The sequence below is a fragment of the Musa acuminata genome, chromosome BXJ3-5 (assembly GCF_036884655.1).
Source record: "Musa acuminata AAA Group cultivar baxijiao chromosome BXJ3-5, Cavendish_Baxijiao_AAA, whole genome shotgun sequence".
In the NCBI taxonomy this organism is placed as follows: domain Eukaryota; kingdom Viridiplantae; phylum Streptophyta; class Magnoliopsida; order Zingiberales; family Musaceae; genus Musa; species Musa acuminata.
The window spans coordinates 25,521,223-25,538,938 of record NC_088353.1 but is presented as its reverse complement, the minus strand read 5'-3'; the positions used below and the strand labels follow the sequence as shown (position 1 = coordinate 25,538,938).

The 17,716-nt window shown below is 43.8% G+C and overlaps 3 protein-coding genes across 4 annotated transcripts; 1 reads left to right on the top strand and 2 right to left on the bottom strand.

Moving 5' to 3' along the window:
* The first annotated feature begins 1,265 nt into the window (after positions 1-1,265).
* Positions 1,266-4,040, top strand: LOC135637758 (protein SIEVE ELEMENT OCCLUSION B-like). 2 transcript variants are annotated; one of them, XM_065150528.1, is made up of 6 exons: positions 1,266-1,519; positions 1,602-1,706; positions 1,789-2,237; positions 2,316-2,425; positions 2,508-3,133; positions 3,218-4,040. In XM_065150528.1, exons 1-6 carry the CDS (start codon positions 1,322-1,324, stop codon positions 3,833-3,835), a joined length of 2,106 nt encoding a protein of 701 aa, XP_065006600.1. In that variant the 5' UTR covers positions 1,266-1,321; the 3' UTR covers positions 3,836-4,040. The 2 variants fall into 2 exon arrangements, with proteins under 2 accessions (XP_065006600.1, XP_065006599.1); XM_065150527.1 differs by having other exon boundaries at positions 1,267-1,522.
* A 22-nt stretch (positions 4,041-4,062) lies between these two features.
* Positions 4,063-7,362, bottom strand: LOC135637759 (cytochrome b5-like). Its single transcript, XM_065150529.1, has 3 exons — positions 7,232-7,362; positions 4,519-4,585; positions 4,063-4,421 (listed from the first exon to the last, which is right to left on the bottom strand). The coding sequence occupies exons 1-3, from the start codon at positions 7,307-7,309 to the stop codon at positions 4,171-4,173; spliced, it is 396 nt and encodes a 131-aa protein (XP_065006601.1). The 5' UTR covers positions 7,310-7,362; the 3' UTR covers positions 4,063-4,170.
* Positions 7,363-10,823: 3,461 nt separating this feature from the next.
* On the bottom strand, positions 10,824-12,525 carry LOC135638725 (elongation factor Tu, chloroplastic-like). The gene has a single exon (XM_065152035.1). It carries the CDS (start codon positions 12,435-12,437, stop codon positions 10,986-10,988), a length of 1,452 nt encoding a protein of 483 aa, XP_065008107.1. The 5' UTR covers positions 12,438-12,525; the 3' UTR covers positions 10,824-10,985.
* Between the last annotated feature and the right edge of the window lie 5,191 nt (positions 12,526-17,716).

Sequence of the window (17,716 nt, the reverse complement as noted above, 5' to 3'; positions counted from 1 at the left end):
TGCCGTATGACGCCGCTCAGACATCCCCAAGACGCCAACGGGTCAGAAACGTCATCCCATCCCACAAGGGTCAACAGCCACACCGAACCGACGTGCAACCGACCCTAACACAATAGTATAAAAGCCTTTGGTCGGCGTCCGGCAAGAGGGGAAGGAAAAAATAAGAAGGTAATTAAATCCCTTACTAACTTGTTTGTCGAAGGAGCCAAAGTCGGGAATCACCCGACGAAGATCGTTTTTGCAGGTGAACGACCATCCGTGAGCGACGAGCGTCTCAACCCAAGGGATGCCATCCACTACACAAAGGAGAACAGTCAACCGACCCGAATCCCTACCAATGCCCACTCGCACTCCTTCCCAAGGGCACAGTCACCTCATCATCCAGCTTACTTTATAGGAAGCTCCCGACATCGACCCACGAACCTAGTCGGGCTAACTCATCAGCCACGATATATTTGTTCGCTAACATTTCGTTCGAAGGTAACACTAAAGAGGAATATAAACGAAAATATTAATTAATTAAGCATGAAATTTAAGTTTTAAATTTATGACATAGTTTCATATCATGATGATGATTTCCGTTGAGTTACCTGGATTCATAATTCAATTGAGTCCATAAATCCCAAATGGATGGTCCGATTGAATAAATAAAAAAAAACATTGCACCGAATGGAATAAAAAACAGAGCTATGATACCAGAATAAATATTTTAATTACATTGTCAATAATATTGAAAGGATCCAATTAAATTCTGACAAACATGAACAAGATGGTAGACATTTTAAGTATTATTAACATAAATATGCTTTCCATTCAATCAAAAAACAAGGATATATGTATATATATATATATATATGTATATATATATATATATATATGTATGTATACGTATATGTATATGTATATGCCCTTTCATCGATGAGTATTAGCTATCCAAAGTAAGCTGATACGCTTGCATGTTGTTCTTTGGAAGCACAAAGTCTTACGATAACTCCATGCATTAGGCAAAGAGAGATGGGCCTGGATTCGGTGCACGAATCACGAGGCGTCACTTTAGGACTTTAAAGCGCTGCTCGGGTGCCCCCACATGTGCCCAAATCTACCAATTAGGTTCGTTGCCTGCAGATTTCCATGGAAGCCCCGACCGCGAAGCAAGGTAGTTGGTTCACTTGTGCTCCATCAAGCAAAGTTGTTGGTCCTCCTCCTCCCTCCTTTATTCTACGTGTTCCTTCCGTGCCATCTATACATATAAGCAGTCACACTCCACAGCCCCTGCGAGCTTGATCTCTTCGTCGTGTTGAGTTCCTCTGTCACGAAAATCATGGCGTCCCCTGCAGCCGCGGCAGCGACGAAGATGCTTGCCATAAAGGGCGATCGCCACCTCTTCTCGGCGTCTGACGACAGCGTGGTGTTGAAGCAAATCCTCGGCACCCACTCCCCTGACGGCCGCGATGTCGACGCACGGCCTCTCTTGCGCCTCGTCGAGGACATACTGCAACGGGCTACCCCGACTGTGATTGTGGTAAGCTTGTGTGTTGTGATGTAAAGCTTCCATCTTGCTTGACACAACCTTGTGTTTGTGTGGTCTGGCGATCGAGCAGACGCCACAGGCTCCGGCGGAGCTCGTGGAGGACAAGGTGCACCATGTCGAAGTCGTCGCCATGCTCGAAGCGCTGGCGTACACCGTCCACAGGATTTCTTGTGAGGTAAAGCAGCTGGCGTAGCTTCGTCTGAGCTTTCTTCTTCTTGAGACAGCGTGTGAGTAGGATTTATGATGGAGATCTACAGATCTCCTGCAAGTGCTCCGGCGGCGGCGACGCGCACGCGACGACGATGGCCCTGTTCAACTCGTTGGCGAACTATACTTGGGACGCGAAGGTTGTGATCGCGCTGGCCGCGTTCGCTGTGAGCTACGGGGAGTTCTGGCTGACGGCGCAGCTGCACAAGGTCAATCCGCTGGCGAAATCGGTGGCGCTGCTGAAGCAGCTGCCGGACATTCTGGAGCACACCGACGCCCTCAAGCCCCGATTCGACGCCCTCAGCAACCTCATCAAGGCGATGCTGGATGTCACCAAGTGCATCATCCAGTTCAAGGAGCTTCCGTCCGAGTACATCTCGCCTGACAACCCCGACATGGACATGGCCTTGGCGCATATCCCCACTGCCGTCTACTGGACCATCAGGAGCGTGGTGGCTTGTGCTTCCCAGATCGTTGCTCTCATAGGCCCCGGCCATGAGTAATCTCTGTCACTCACCTCCATGAAACACTTCTCGGATCAGGACGTGCCATGATCCCCTTTCCCCCTGATTGCCAGGCATATAACCTCCACCACCGAAGTGTGGGAGCTATCAAGTTTAGCCCATAAAGTCAGAAGCATCCACGAACACCTCACCAAGCAACTCGAACTCTGCAATCGACATATTGGTCAGAGCTAAGAACAGCCTTCCGCTTCTAATCAAGTACGGTCACGGACCAACAATTAGTTCGTTCATGTTTCTTGATTCAGGTGAGAAGAAGCACCTCGAAGCGTACCAGACGCTGGTGCGCCTGTTCGAGACCGTGCACATCGATAACAACAAAATCCTGAGGGCGCTGATCTATTCCAAGGACGATCTGCCGCTCTTTGACGGTGACACGAAGCGAAGAGTCAGCGTCGACGTGCTGAGGAGGAAGATTGTGATGCTGTTCATCTCCGACCTTGACATCAGCCACGAAGAGCTCCTCGTTCTCATCCAGATATACAACGACACGTACCAGGGGAAGCTGGACAGGCCCTACGAGGTCGTCTGGCTTCCGGTGATCGATAGGCACGCACCCTGGACCAACGCCAAGGAGGAGACCTACAACCGCTTGGCTTCCACCATGCCGTGGTACTCGCTGCACCACCCTTCGCTGCTGGAGCCGGCGGCGGTCAAGTACATACGGAATGAGTGGCACTTCGACAAGAGGCCATTGATGGTAGTGTTGGACCCGCAAGGGAAGGTCGTGTGTCCTAATGCCCTCCACATGATGTGGATTTGGGGAAGCCTGGCCTTCCCCTTCACCAGCAACAGGGAGTTGGCCCTGTGGAAGGAAGAAACCTGGCGACTCGAGTTCATGGTCGACGATATCGATCCTGACATGCTTGCCTGGGTATGAATTAGCTGCTCACTAAGGCTTCATTTACTGATACAGTGCTGCTGCACGTCTCTCATCTTTTGGTCATTGATGTTGAAGGTAAGAGAAGGCCGCCATGTTTGCTTGTATGGAGGAGAGGACATCGAGTGGATAAGGAGGTTCACGATGGTGATGAGGCGCGTGTCGCAGGAAGCGAAGATCCCGATCGAAATGGTGTACGTGGGGAAGAGCAGCCCCAAGGATCGGGTGAGGAAGGCCATCTCGGTGATCGCCAGCGAGAAGCTGAGCGGCTACTGGCAGGACCCGGTGATGGTGTGGTTCTTCTGGGTGCGCCTGGAGAGCATGTGGTACTCCAAGATGCAGCACGGCCGGACGATCGAGAACGACCCCATCATGCTGGAGGTGATGACGATGCTGAGCTTCGACGGCAGCGACGAGGGGTGGGCGATCGTCAGCCGGGGATCGATGGAGATGGTCAAGGCCCACGGGAAGATGATCGTGGATTGCCTCAGCCAGTTCGACTCGTGGAAGGGGAAGGTGGAGGAGGAGGGGTTCGTCCCCGCGCTGACCGAGGCGCTGCTGCCCTTACACACCCATGAGCACTGCACCCGCCTCATCCTCCCGGGCGACACCGGCAGGATCAAGGAGGAGGTGGTCTGCGCCGAGTGCAAGCGCCCCATGGAGAAGTTCGTTCTCTACCGCTGCTGCAACAATTGAGCCGCTCCATGGATTCGTGCCATGGGCTCGAATACGAGAGACGTACGTGCGTGAGTGACAGAGATGCCTCGTTGCAGCCGCGGTTTCAGTCTTCCGCCATCTGAGTTCAGTGTCATCGAGTTGAGTTGTGTCTGTCGTTAACTTGTTGGTTGTGGACATGTCGTTTTGGCTTTGAATAAAATACATTATTTATCTTCTCACAGCACCAACACAAACGACTTCATTAGTGAGGCTTAAAAGCAAACACTTGATGGTCAAACCATAGTATCCGAATCTGGGGGCAACACAGGAGATCACAACATCACTCTCTCACTGAATGCAAACTAAAGAACAATTTACGACGATTTCGTGCAGAATCTCACGGCAACAGCCAATCCCAAGAAGGCCAACGGAACCAAGAACTGGAGGAGGCGGATGATGAACTCGGCCGTCTTGTCCTGGCTGTAGTGAGGCTGCTTGGGAGGTGTGTATTTGACCCTCTTAGGGATTGTTGCAACATCAATCTCTCCAACACAGTACTCAACCATCATTGCTCTGGCGGTGGTGCTATGCCCGATATCTTCAAAATCATCACTTGCATCTTTCCCTGACAAAGGAATGGCATTTCCAACATGAGTTGTGTTACTTATGAGCTCACATGGTAGCCACATGAAGAGATCTGAATAAAGCAGAGGTAGATTTACCGATTGATGCCAAAAGAACCTCCTCTCCTCCAGGGTGATCTTCCAAGAATTTAGTGACGTCAAAAACCTGAACAGAGGTACATCAATACCATGAAAGAGAACCAACCTACTCTAAGCAAATGCAACACCACCATTAATGAATACAGATGATGGTATATAACAGAGATCTATTAGGTCTGTCCACGTAACAGAGAGAATTGTCAGTCCTTGGATATAGCATTAAGTGCTGACAGGTTAAGCCAAATAGATCCTGCTATTTTACCCCCCCCCCCCCCCCCCCCCCCCTTCCCACACCCCATCTTCTTCCTCTTCTTATTCTCCAATTCTTCCTCCACCATCACCTCCTCCTATTTAGCTTCGCTGAATCTGTTTGTGGTTCACTCCATACGCTAATGCTACATGTTTTCTGATTGTAAGAGGAATAAGATTCTCGGTTATAATATTTCTTGAAGGAAGATTCATACAATAAACAAGTTGATTTGCTACTCATAATCGAAACCACTTATATAGCTTGATAATCATATTACACATTTGCCGTCAGCTGATGTACTGCAATTTGTAAGACACAGAATATAATAAACGTAGCAAGTCCATAAAAAATATATATCATTCAATAAACTTAATTCTTGAAAGTTCTAGTAAAATATTGGAACAAGTAGTAGCCTACAAATAAAAAAGTTCCCTAGCACTAGAGGTTCATTCCTATGTGAAAATTAGGTCCATCAAAATTGTTTTTTTTTTTTTTGAAGTTTGCAAATGATCTTGATAGGCATAATAGTTTAGATTCACATAATAATGTAATTGATGGTTTGAACATACCCTAGATTTCTAAATAGGTTACTACTCTAAACCTATTCACTGTTTTGCAATATACTATAGGCTGGTTTAGCAGCCTCTTCATTTTGCTACCCATGCCTAGCAGCCATAGACTCCGTCAAATTGTTTAGCAAGCATTGTCCTTGTTGATATCAGTTCTTAAAATAATATTTTCCTTATGGTTAAGGACAAAAATTAATAATTTGATAGAAATGCTTTCACAACATGATCTTTATTAATTTAAACTAGATATCTCAGGATAAATGGCCTACATGAAGATTTAACAATTTTGTGCCAACTCAAGATAATACTGTCAAAATTTTTAATAGCTAGACTAGTCAACACCTTACTTCGCTAAACTATAATATTTAAATGCTAGACAAGGGTAGAAAATTGGTTTTGCCTATCATTTCTAGCTGTTAATCCTCGAGACTCACGTATGGTACGGCATCGATGAGTGAAATCCACAGGCTGGTCTAAAACCCCAAAATATCAGCACTAAATTATATCACTAGCAACACATCATACAAAGCTTTGCGGAATTTTATTATCCATATTGCACCAACATCAACAAGAACAACAAAACTTGTCGACTAATGATACACAAACTTCGACAAGGAAATTACCAACAACGCAAGTGCAAAAACAGTATGTCAAATCAGAGTATCATTTGGTGGAGGACCGCAGCCAAAACATTGATTTAATAATTAAATAAATCTCAATTGTCTGTCTCTATTTATAGATCACATGCAAATTTAAATAAAAGGGCCTTCTTGATGGACCCAGTTTTCACATGGAAATAAGCATCTTGTACATTTTAATGGAATTTTAAAAATATGAATAAGATCTTAGTCAGAACTTCATGCGTTTTAATAGAACTTTAAGAAATTATATTTGCCGACTAAAAATATGATATTTATCAAATTAATTTGTTATATTCCCCGACCAAGATTCTTAAATTATTTCTAAAATAGCACATGGTTAAAACATAATACAACACCACTTAAATTATTTAAATCATCGCTTAAAAGAGAACCAAACTGATTAACATTAACAATATCTTTTCTAGGAAAGATTAGAAATTAAAAAATATATATTATTCCTTCCTATTTAAAAACATGTCGATATGGAACCAATATCGTGATTTATTTATTTATTTATTTTTTCCGAAAAGTGAACCATGTCAGTGGTCATATTTTTCTTTATGCATACCGTATTCGTAATGCTAGAGTCAACAGCACATCTCTAGCCTACTTTTAATTATTTTGCAGTCGCATACAAACTTGAAACAGAATTGGTATCATCCATTAGATGCACCCTCTGCATATATATTGTATTCCACTATTTGGATTTAGAGGATGAGCACAACTTTCTAAAATGCCACTTTCTTGATATCAGGTTATTGTATCAGAATGATACCATGTAGCGAGCGAGCATCCTTAATCTTTCTTATTTTTGACCATTTGTTGACCAACTCTATCCAGTTACTCGGAATGTCAACAAGAACAATAGGTAAGACTAAACCCAAAGGATTACTTTTAGGAGAAGTCGGATAAATTGTTAGAGACCTCAAAAGACATGTGTTTTTTTCGGGATTAAAGGCCATGCTTATCTTTATCGAACGTCTTCAAGTAAACATTTTTGACACTTTCATAACCTATTTCGAGCTTATCACTAGTTGTAATGTACAGGGTTTTCAAAGGCAACCCAAAAATCCACAGCCTACTAGAATTCACATCGAAAGTTTCAAAAGGGTAATTCATTTCCTAGAGAAACGAATAATAGATGGACACAGGCGTCCCTTAATCCGATAAAAAGAGAGTAGAAAGGGGAAAAGACAAAGCGACTCAGATTCAGAGAAAAGATGGATGAAGAGGTGACCCGAATGGGTACAAACCTTGCCGTTGATGATGAGCCAACAGTCCTTGGGGGAGTTGTGCGTCAAAACCTCGGCCAGGGTGTAGAACTTTCCCATCCCTCTCGATCGAGTTGGGTGGGGAGGATTTGGTGAGCACTGCCCCCATTTATAGGCAGAGATACAGGAAATCCCATCAGAGAAAAGTGTAAAAAAAAAGAGATGTGGGCCCAACCCACCTCTTGCGATTAATCTTTTTGTCTTTCTTCTCTTTTTTTTTTTCCTAAAAAAAATTAATTGTTATTATACTCATAATTTACCTCCAAGGAAATGTACGTGGAACCATCTCAAGCTGGTTTCTGTGGGTCACGGCATGGAGTAGAAAGAGGATCGTCACGATCGACTCAGAACCAAGAAAATTTAGAGGAATTAAATCTGGTTCGAGTAAATATTATGGCCCACTTGGCAACTCTTTCAATCGATCCTGTGGGTGGTGGGAGCAAAACAAGCAAGCATGGGGGGGGGAGTTGGTGGGCGGGAGGGTGGTGATCTCACTTCTTCTTCTTCTTCTTCACTAGTTTCCCTCCTACCTTGGAAGTTGTTGGCATACGGTTTTTGTTCTTCCTTCTCTTTCTCTATCCCGTGTTTTCAGCCCTCATATCGCCCATGGTTTCATCATAGTTCGACTTCAGAGCCCACAGTCCGATGGCTTCTTTTTAGTCCATTCTTCTGCCTTGAACTCGTCAAATCGCTCTGCATGTTGTGCTAGTTAAGCTTCAAAGCAGCTGACCAACAAGTTATACTCATAATTACATTTTAATGTAATTCCCATCAAATGATTATTATTTTTATTTGTGTTTTGTGCCTATTCTTTTATTGTAGTGTCGTGTTAGATGATCATGTTCACAAGTATTTTATTACTGATTTTTGATACCAAGTGAGAAACATTTGCGGGTACATGTGCATTAGCTCTCAATCTTCAAAATCAAGACCAACAACAACCATGACCCGATTGTATAATTTGAGTAAGATAAATATTACAAGTGTCCCAACTAAACCTCTATTGAATTCTAATGCGAAAGGTAACATGGCATTCCACTTGAGCAACCCAACCCAAGTTGTCAAATGATACATACCTTAATCTAAGGAAAACAGTTCCAACAAATATTGTTATTACAACTCGAATTACTTTTGCATTCTAGAAAGAGAATTCTCAGATATACCACAAGTTGTTTCTTTATGGTCAAAATTGACAGCATGAAATGGAAGCAAACAAGACGAAACAATAATATAATTTCAACTCACAAGTCAAATGACAAACACTTGGAAACTTCGTCTCTTTCACCTGCTGTTCCCTTCCGGTATCTCCCCCTCGATAGGTTAACCAACTTCTTGGTAGCACTCAAGTTCACTGGCTTTTAGGCTCAAAAATACTCCAAATGCTTGCACCATGGTCACCACATCAAAAACCCTTTGACGGTAAAATCATGGAGTTGCATGTCAAAGATTCTATAAGGCCAATCTGATCACACCATTATTAGATCACACAACTCTTTCTGTTCACTGCTCATGTTGGAATCACAAGAAATCAGCCTGAAGAAAATATTTTGCTGCGCCCATTTGTGAGCAACAGAGAATACACTAAGAATTAAGGATTCCCTCCATCGATATAGAAGACTAATAACAACAAGAAAGTTCATCAGTGCCACATGGAATTAGTCAAGTCATCAGTAATATCATTCTTCGTGCCTCAAACATGTGATGATGCATTGCTAACAATAAACGATTCCACCAATTTGTAAAAATTTGAAAACAATAAAGATTGTTGAGCATATTTAAAGACACATGTGATGATTCTTCTTAACTATCTAAACATGTGATGATTCTTCTTAACTATTTGACAGTTTCAAGAATTATGATGATCCAAAGTGATTTTGCAGATGTTGAGACACAATATAAAGCTAATCAAGTCAAATGTTTAAGACACAGATGGACCCGAAAGATCAAAAGATAACAAATATCAAGCGCACAAATTTTGATTCCCAAGTATGATAATCACGAAATTACATAAAGAAAAAAAAAAATCTATCCACATAAACACATCCTATCAAACTGGTCATCCGGGTAGCAGCAAAAGCAAAATAAACCAGTCTCATGATTCAAGTTTTGATAAAGTACCATCCAATGAATCTATAGTTTCTCGTACACACCCTGGTAATAACCTTTATTTTCTTCCAAAAGAAAGAAGAATGTTGAACATATTAAAATGATACAAGCCTTTTCTTAATTATTCAACAGTATCAAAAATTAAGAATCGAAACATTTTCGAGATGCAGCGAAACGATGAAACTAATCAAGCCAAATATGACAGATACAGAATGATTAGAAAGGGCAAAAGATGTTCAAGTATCAAGCAAGAAAACTTTGATTCTGAAGTATGATAATCTTGAAATAACAAGGATAATTATTCATATAAACACATTCTACCAAATTGGTCACCGAGGTAGTGATAAAAGTGAAACAAAAGTCTCAAGTCGGTGACTCCAGAGTTTCCTTTCTTGTCGTTTAAAAGAAAGAAGACTGTTGAGGATATTAATACGATACAAGATTTTTTTTAATTATTCAAAATCGTCAAAAAATAAGAACCAAAGCAATTTTGAGATGTAAAACAACAGAAACTAATTGAGCCAAATATGACAGATACAGACTGATTAGAGAGGGCAAAATGATAACAAGTATCAAGCACACAAACTTTGATTCCGAGGTAAGATAATCATGAATAACAAAAATATCTATTCATATAAACACTTCATACCAAATTGGTCACCTAGGTAGCAATAAAAGCAAAATAAAATAGTTTCAAGCTTTACGTTGATAAGGTATCATCCTATTTATCTATAGTTTCTTGTACATGCCCTTGTCGTAACCTTTCTTTTCTTTAAAAACAAAGGAGCATATTGAATGATACAAGATTCTTCTTAATTATCCAATGGTGAAAAAAAATAAAAAACTGTAATGATTTTGAGATGTAATGAAACCAAAGAAACTAATCAGGCCAAATATCACAGATACAGATTGATTAGAGAGGGCAAAAGATAACAAGTGTCAAGCATACGAACTTTGATTATGAAGAATCATAATCACGAAATAACAAAAATATCTATTAATATAAACACTTGCTACCAAATTAGTCACCCAGGTAGCAACAAAAGCAAAAAAAATAGTTCCAAGCTTTAAGTTTGTCAAATTACCATCCAATTATATATAGTTAAAATTCTTGTCCAAGCCCTGATCCTGCCCTTTCAGTGAATATTGGAAAATGCTAACTGCTTCAGTCATTATGTACCATGTTGTCATGCGATACATCAACTAAAATCAGACAAACCAACCTCTAAGGTTCAATAAAGATGAGAAATAAATCAACCACAGTCTAAAATTTCCCATATTTGAAGCATATTTCGTGACAAAAAAGAAGTGGCGTAATCAAGACAATATCACTTAACATCTAGAGCAGCCAGTAGTGCAGAAAAAGATAATTATAAAAGCATCAACCGAAAACGAATTGAGTGATGTCCATCACATCTGAGTGTCATTTGGCCACAGAGACAGATGATTAATGCAAAATGAAGAAAAATTAAAAGAACCAAAACTGCAGAATATATGACAATGCAGAGCGAGGGTTGCAACCTACATGTATGCTTGATCTTAAATATCCAATAATAGCTATCCCAACACTAGCAATGAGTGAAGCACCCCTGCAACCAAACGAAGGCCGAGCCATTCTTACATTCAGAAATTATTCAATAATGGACTGGATGACACCGGCACCTACTGTCTTTCCACCCTCCCTGATGGCGAATCGCATTCCCTGCTCACAGGCCACAGGCATGATGAGTTCGACCACCATCTTGACACGGTCTCCAGGCATGACCATCTTCGCCTCCTCATCCTTGTCGTTCATAATGGAGGTTACCCTTCCGGTGACGTCCGTGGTCCTCATGTAGAACTGAGGCCTGTACCCGGCAAAAAAGGGTGAGTGTCTCCCGCCCTCCTCTTTCTTGAGAACGTAGACAATGGCGACGAATTTTGTGTGCGGGGTGATGGTGCCCGGCTTGGCAAGCACCATGCCCCGCTGGATGTCGTCCTTCTGGATTCCTCGAAGGAGCAGGCCGACATTGTCTCCGGCCATCGCCTCATCGAGAGTCTTCTGGAACATCTCGACACCGGTGACCGTGGTGTTCCGCGTCTCCCTGAGGCCGACGATGTCGATGGTCTCGCCGATCCTTATCGTGCCACGCTCGACTCGCCCAGTGGCGACGGTCCCACGGCCGGTGATGGAGAAGACGTCTTCGACGGCTAGGAGGAAGGGGAGGTCGGTCTGCCGCTGCGGAATGGGGATGTAGCTGTCGACGGCATCCATCAGGTCGTAGATCTTGTCGACCCAGGTGTTCTCGCCGCGCTTAATGCTAGGGTTGGCCATGAGGGCCTCAAGGGCGAGGAGGGCGGAGCCAGAAATGATGGGGACGTCATCACCAGGGAACTCGTAGGAGGAGAGGAGCTCGCGGACCTCGAGCTCAACGAGCTGGAGGAGCTCCTCGTCGTCCACCTGGTCCTGCTTGTTGAGGAAGACCACCATGTTGGGCACGCCGACCTGCTTGGCCAGGAGGATGTGCTCCTTAGTCTGGGGCATAGGACCGTCGGCACCGGAGACTACGAGTATAGCGCCGTCCATCTGGGCGGCACCGGTGATCATATTCTTGACGTAGTCGGCGTGGCCGGGGCAGTCGACGTGGGCGTAATGACGAGACTCAGTCTCGTACTCGACGGTGGCTGTGTTGATGGTGATGCCACGGGCGCGTTCCTCGGGGGCGGCGTCGATCTCGTCGTACTTCTTGGGGGCGGAACCGCCGACGGCGGCGAGGGCCATGGTGAGGGCGGCGGTGAGGGTGGTTTTGCCATGGTCGACGTGGCCGATGGTGCCGATGTTCACGTGCGGCTTCTTGCGCTCGAACTTGCCACGGGCGGCCCGGACGACGAGCAGCCTTCCGCCGCGGCGAAGGCTAGGCCGACAGGAAGAAGCGGCGGCGGTGCCAGTGCCGCAGAAATCGGTTTTAGACAAAGCGAAGGAAGAGGAGAGGAACTTAGAGGAGAATGAAGGGGATTTGGGGGTTTTGGGCTTGGCGCAAGAGGAGCAGGAGGGGAGGAGAAGGGCCTTCTGGGCACCAACCATGGTGGTGATGGAGGCCATGGAGAAGAGTGGAGGCGGAGAGATCGGCGCAGAGAAAGGGTCCTGATAGGGTAGTAGAAGCAGCACTTACTCGCTCTGTTATCCCTATCGACAATTGGAGTAAGGAGGGCCTCAAATGCCACAAACTTCCGGTTTGGATAACCGTTATGTCGGTCATTGTAACAGTTACAAAGATATGATAACAGTGTTACATCAAATATAGGGATGGATGTGGAAATCGTGGCGTTCTTTTCTCCTTACGTTTAACCTGGAGCGTTGATCCCACATCAGCCTCAGATTTGCCGCCTGATGACTGGTGACATTGCCTGCCACATCTTATAGGAGTATACGTATACTTAATTTTTGGGTCAGATTTGATTGGATCACTCAAATAATTCTAATTGACACATGTTGGTCTCCTAATAATAGACCTTCACAATTGTCGGACTGCCATATATATATTTTTTTTCGATAAGGCAAAAAATTATAGAGCAATTTAGCAAGTAATATTACTATTCCGTGGTACTTTCACTATTTACTTTTACTACGATTATTTTTATAAATATTAATATTATTTTTTTATTTTTAAAATTTTGAAATTATTTAAGGCAATGGATTGATTTAAGTTAATATATCAACTTAGGCCATTAAACATTTGGGTTAACCCTAGTCTTATCTTCCCTTATCTCTTCTTGCCACAGTCTCCCGCTACATCGCTATTGTCTCCTCTCTCCCTCTTAATTAATTTTCTGCTCCTCCTTGTATTTTACTTTTGCCTCCTTCTCCCCTTCTGTCTATATCACTTCTTTCTTCTCTCACTATCTCCCAATTGGATATCATATTTTTATTTTTATTATTACTATTAATGAGAGTATAATAAAAAAATAGATAATCTTAAACTTAAAATATTTTAATATATTAAATAAAACGATAGGATTTCGTTTATATATAATGATTTTAACACATGTACATAATTATAACCTTTAATCAAAAGAAAAATATATTGAATCTTGGATTTTGATTATGAAACCAATTGATAGTGTTTATGATTTGATATGCATTTTCAGTGACACAAGAAGCTTCGATCAGAGAGGGATAATTAAGACAGGAAGAATCATATTGGGTCGGAATAGAACATGTCAAAAGATTGGACGTCGAGCCGGAGGATCAGTCGACATATCGGCAGAAGGCTTCGGGCCATGGGTTCGGGCATCGGACCAAGAAGAGCGAAAATTATGTAAAGGAAATCAGAGTTGTTGAGGTCAATTGACCGATTGGGCAATAGGCCGCAAGAAATGATGATGCATTGAAGAATCGAACTAAGGCTTATAATAATTATCTAGATCGAAGTATGTTTTAAGTGTGCAGGATTAACTACGATAGAAAGGCATAAAGCAAAATTAAGTCCCGGAGTCAAGAACGAGATTTCGTTGGGAGTTCGAGAGTTCGTTAGAAGTCCGAACGTTTGTTGGAAGTTCTATCGGAATTGATCGAGAAGTCTAAGAGCTTGCTAGAGAAGCTCATCAGAACTTGCCAAGAAGATCATCGTGAAGTCCAAGAGCTTGCTGGGAGTCCATTGGAACATTGCTAAGAGATCATCGGAAGATCATCGGAAGCTCGCTGGAAGAAACCTAGACTTACAGACTTATTTAGCTTAGTAAATGTCTTAAAATTCGTAGTTAACATATAATTGAGTTGGAATTAGGCCAACTCAATTAGTGGCCAATTAGACCAAGTTTAGGTTGTATTGGGCTAAGTGAAAGGCTCAAACAATGACCCAACAAGTGGCACCGTCGATGGCACAATCTTTGAGACTGTATCAGGCGGTGGCACCACCCAACGGTAGTGTCAGGTAGCGGTACCACCCAAATACAGTCTTCCAAGCGGTGGTACCACCCAGTGTTAGTGCTGCAAGCGGTGGTCCTACCTAGTTTTAGTGGTGTATGCGGTGGTACCGCCCAGCACAAGCGATGGTACTACTAGGACCCTGAAAACCTAGGACGAGACTCTTTTAGGCTCCAAGTTTAAATCCACTTGAGGCCTATAAATACCCCTCTCATCTCTAGTTAACTAACACAAGAATTGAAAGTGAAAAAGGAAAAAAACGCTATTATAATCTTGTGTGAACTCCTCTTAAACTCTAAGTTTTAGAGAAGCTTAAGAGAGGAGGTTGTGGGGGTTGTAAAGGTTCTCTCCTGAACCTATCAAAAGGAGAATCAAGTTGGAAGGGTAGTTGATCTTCGCCCATTGAAGGAATATCGTTAGTGGATGTCGGTGGTCTCGACGGAAGAGGAATCAGCGGAGTGTATGTAGGTCACGATGACCGAACCACTATAAAATTCTGGTTTGCATTTCCTTCATGCTATTTCCTTATATTACAAATTGAATCCTTACATTCACTAAGCTTCCATACGCTTTCAAGTTAATATCTTTACGAAACAATTTTCGTCAGAATCAGGTTTAATCGAAATGAAGATTTTTCAAACCGAAGTAATTTTATCCACTATACTAATTCACCCCCCCCCCCTCCCCCTCTTAGTGCCAACTTATTCTGAACAGTTGGTATTAGAGCCACGTTATTTCTCATTTGGTTTAACACCCAAGAGAAATAAATGTTTTCGGATTTCAAGAGAGTTTTTCTATCGTTCGTCCTCCTATGTTCAATAGGATGGACTATACTTATTGAAAAACTCGGATGAGAGTTTTCTTGCTTTCGTTAAGTCTTGATTTATGAAATATTATCGAAAATGGATTTCAAAAGTCTTCTCTTCCAATGAACGATTGGAATGATTTGGAGAAGAAGACTTTCTCTTTAAATGCAAAAACTATGACTGCTTTATTTTGCACTTTGGATAAAAACGAGTTTAATCATATTTCTACTTGCGAAACGGCTTTTGATATTTGGCACACTCTTGAAACCACACATGAAAGCACTAGTAGAGTAAAATATTCTAAGATAAAACTGCTAGTCATAAGTGCCCAGCAAGCCAATCACGTGAGTGATGGCACGTGTGACTTGATACAGAATCTTTTTGCTTATTATATTTTGGCGTATATCACTTTATAACTATTGCATAAATGCATATATATTGTGATGTCCTTGGATTTGTGCAATGGGAATCGGATCGTGATGAGATCACGATAATGAGATCGATTCACCTTTAAACACATATCCTAAATAATCCCGGTCATAGGTTACTCGAGAGGGACATCGTGATAACCGGATAGACTAGTGTGCTGTATACCCGTCCATATGATGGATGCAGCTGGTCTCATAGCTGCTCGTGTAGGGACACTAGGGATACAGTACAGGTGCTCATTGGAGAATGAGTTCACTGATTGATCCGCTTACGGAATGCTGGATGGTTGATGATGCCTTATTGTCAGACAACGATTCCGTAGTCCTAGTGGTGTATCTGGTTCTTAGACTTGAGACACCAAGGATGTCCTGTATGAGTGCTCCACTCTTTGATACCAGACTTATAGGTTTGGCTGTTCCCAGATCTAGTACAGTTGGTCATTGGGAGTGGTAGTCGACCTTACGAGGGCTATTGAGTGTCGATAGAGGATCATCCACTCTCGGTATCATGAGAGGAATATCCCATGTGTTCTTGCTCAGACAAATCCCTGGCCAGGGTCATTCGGGTTGAGAGAGAAAGAGTTCTCCGGGAGAATCCGATTAGAGCAAGACTCGAGTAGAAATCGTATGGGTCTGACAGCACCATGCTCGATATACGGTCTCTGGGATATTAGATGGATGAGGGACTATAGGTACATGGTAACTGAGGACAGACAGGTCCAATGGATTGGATTCCCCTGTATCGTCTGGGGACTACGGCGTAGTGGCCTAGTACTTCCGTAGTCGATGAGTCGAGTGAATTATTACAGAGATAATAATTCACTGAGTTAGAAAGAGTTCTGACAGGTATGACTCACGGCCAGCTCGATATTGGGCCTAGAGGGTCACACACATATGGTAGGCATTGCGATGAGTAGAGGTTCGGATATGAGATATCCGACGGAGCCCTTGTCTTATTGGATGCAGATCCAATACCCACTAGGGAAAGGACCCATTAGGGTTTTGACACGGGATCTCTATAAATAGGAGGGATTCACAGCCTCATAGGCTAGAGTCTTTGCTTGCCCTTCCTATTCTCCTCTCCCTCTCCACCTCAGAGTAGGCCTGGAGTTTTGAGGAGCGTCGTCGCAACCCTACTATGTGGATCACCGCTAGAGAGGAGGACGCTTGACCTCCTTCACCCTCTCCTAAGGATCTGCAAGGAAACAGGGATATACGATCTCCCTAGGTAACACAATCTCTATACGCAGTTTTGTGTTTTTGCGGATTTTGCACACCAATCTTCGCACGACGATGAACATCTTTTTGGGAATCGGGGATTTTTGTTTTCTTGTTCTTCCGCTGCGCATATGATGTCGCCCCCTATGATTTCCCAACAGTGGTATCAGAGCCAGGTTGTTCGTGCGAATGATTGGTTTTGAACTGCGTGTGTTGTGTTTAGGAAGAATATTGACGTCAAAATCGTTGACGCAAAAGCGAGGAAGGGCAGCAACAGTTGCTGCCCTCGATCTGCATGCCTGCAGCCACCTGCAGCGGCAGCCGCAGCCACAGCCAGGCAGCACAGCGCCGGCGCATGCGCAAGCGCTGTGCCTGCAGCAGCCGGCCGGTGGTCTGCTTGCAGCAGGCTTGCGGCCGGCGGGGCTGGCAGCCCGCGGGTAGAGGCGCCTGCAGCCGTTGAGCCCGCGGGCAGAGGCACCGCGGGGCTGAGGCACCGCAGGGCAGCGGCGCCTGTGGCCGCTGCTCCCACTGGCAAAAACCCCGCAGGGGCGGCCGCCAGCAAGGCAGCACCGCCTGCGGGCGCTGCCTCGCGGGCAGAACCGCCCGCGGAGGCGGCGGCGCCCGCGGGGGCGCCCACCTGCAGCGGCAGCGCCCCCAGCGGGCGTGCCGCCTGCAGGCGAGGGCAGTGCCCTCGCCCCGCCGCACAGGCCGCCGCCGGCAGGGTGGCGGCGGCGGCAGCAGCGAAAGGAGAAAGGGCATTAGGGTTTTCTGATCAAAAAACAGTTTTGCCCCTCGGAATTTGAGAAATTCCAGTTTCTGTCTTTTGTCCAAATTACGAAAATACCCTTAGGAATTGAGAAATTCCCTATATATCCCTGATTTCAGAAAATATTAATTAATTAAAAGGTTTAGTTGATTATTATTTTTATTATTATCTAGTAGTCCTACATGATGATGATTATTTATACATGTGATGTATGATGAGTGGACGGATGATCATGGA

Coding starts and splice junctions, on each gene's coding strand:
- LOC135637758 (XM_065150527.1), top strand. CDS start 1,322: ATGGCGTCCCCTGCAGCCGCGGCAGCGACGAAGATGCTTGCCATAAAG. Junction 1,707..1,788: donor TCCACAGGATTTCTTGTGAG/GTAAAGCAGCTG, acceptor GGAGATCTACAG/ATCTCCTGCAAGTGCTCCGG. Junction 3,134..3,217: donor ATCCTGACATGCTTGCCTGG/GTATGAATTAGC, acceptor TTGATGTTGAAG/GTAAGAGAAGGCCGCCATGT.
- LOC135638725 (XM_065152035.1), bottom strand. CDS start 12,437: ATGGCCTCCATCACCACCATGGTTGGTGCCCAGAAGGCCCTTCTCCTC.
- LOC135637759 (XM_065150529.1), bottom strand. CDS start 7,309: ATGGGAAAGTTCTACACCCTGGCCGAGGTTTTGACGCACAACTCCCCC. Junction 4,586..7,231: donor GGCTCATCATCAACGGCAAG/GTTTGTACCCAT, acceptor ACCTCTGTTCAG/GTTTTTGACGTCACTAAATT. Junction 4,422..4,518: donor GGTTCTTTTGGCATCAATCG/GTAAATCTACCT, acceptor TTCCTTTGTCAG/GGAAAGATGCAAGTGATGAT.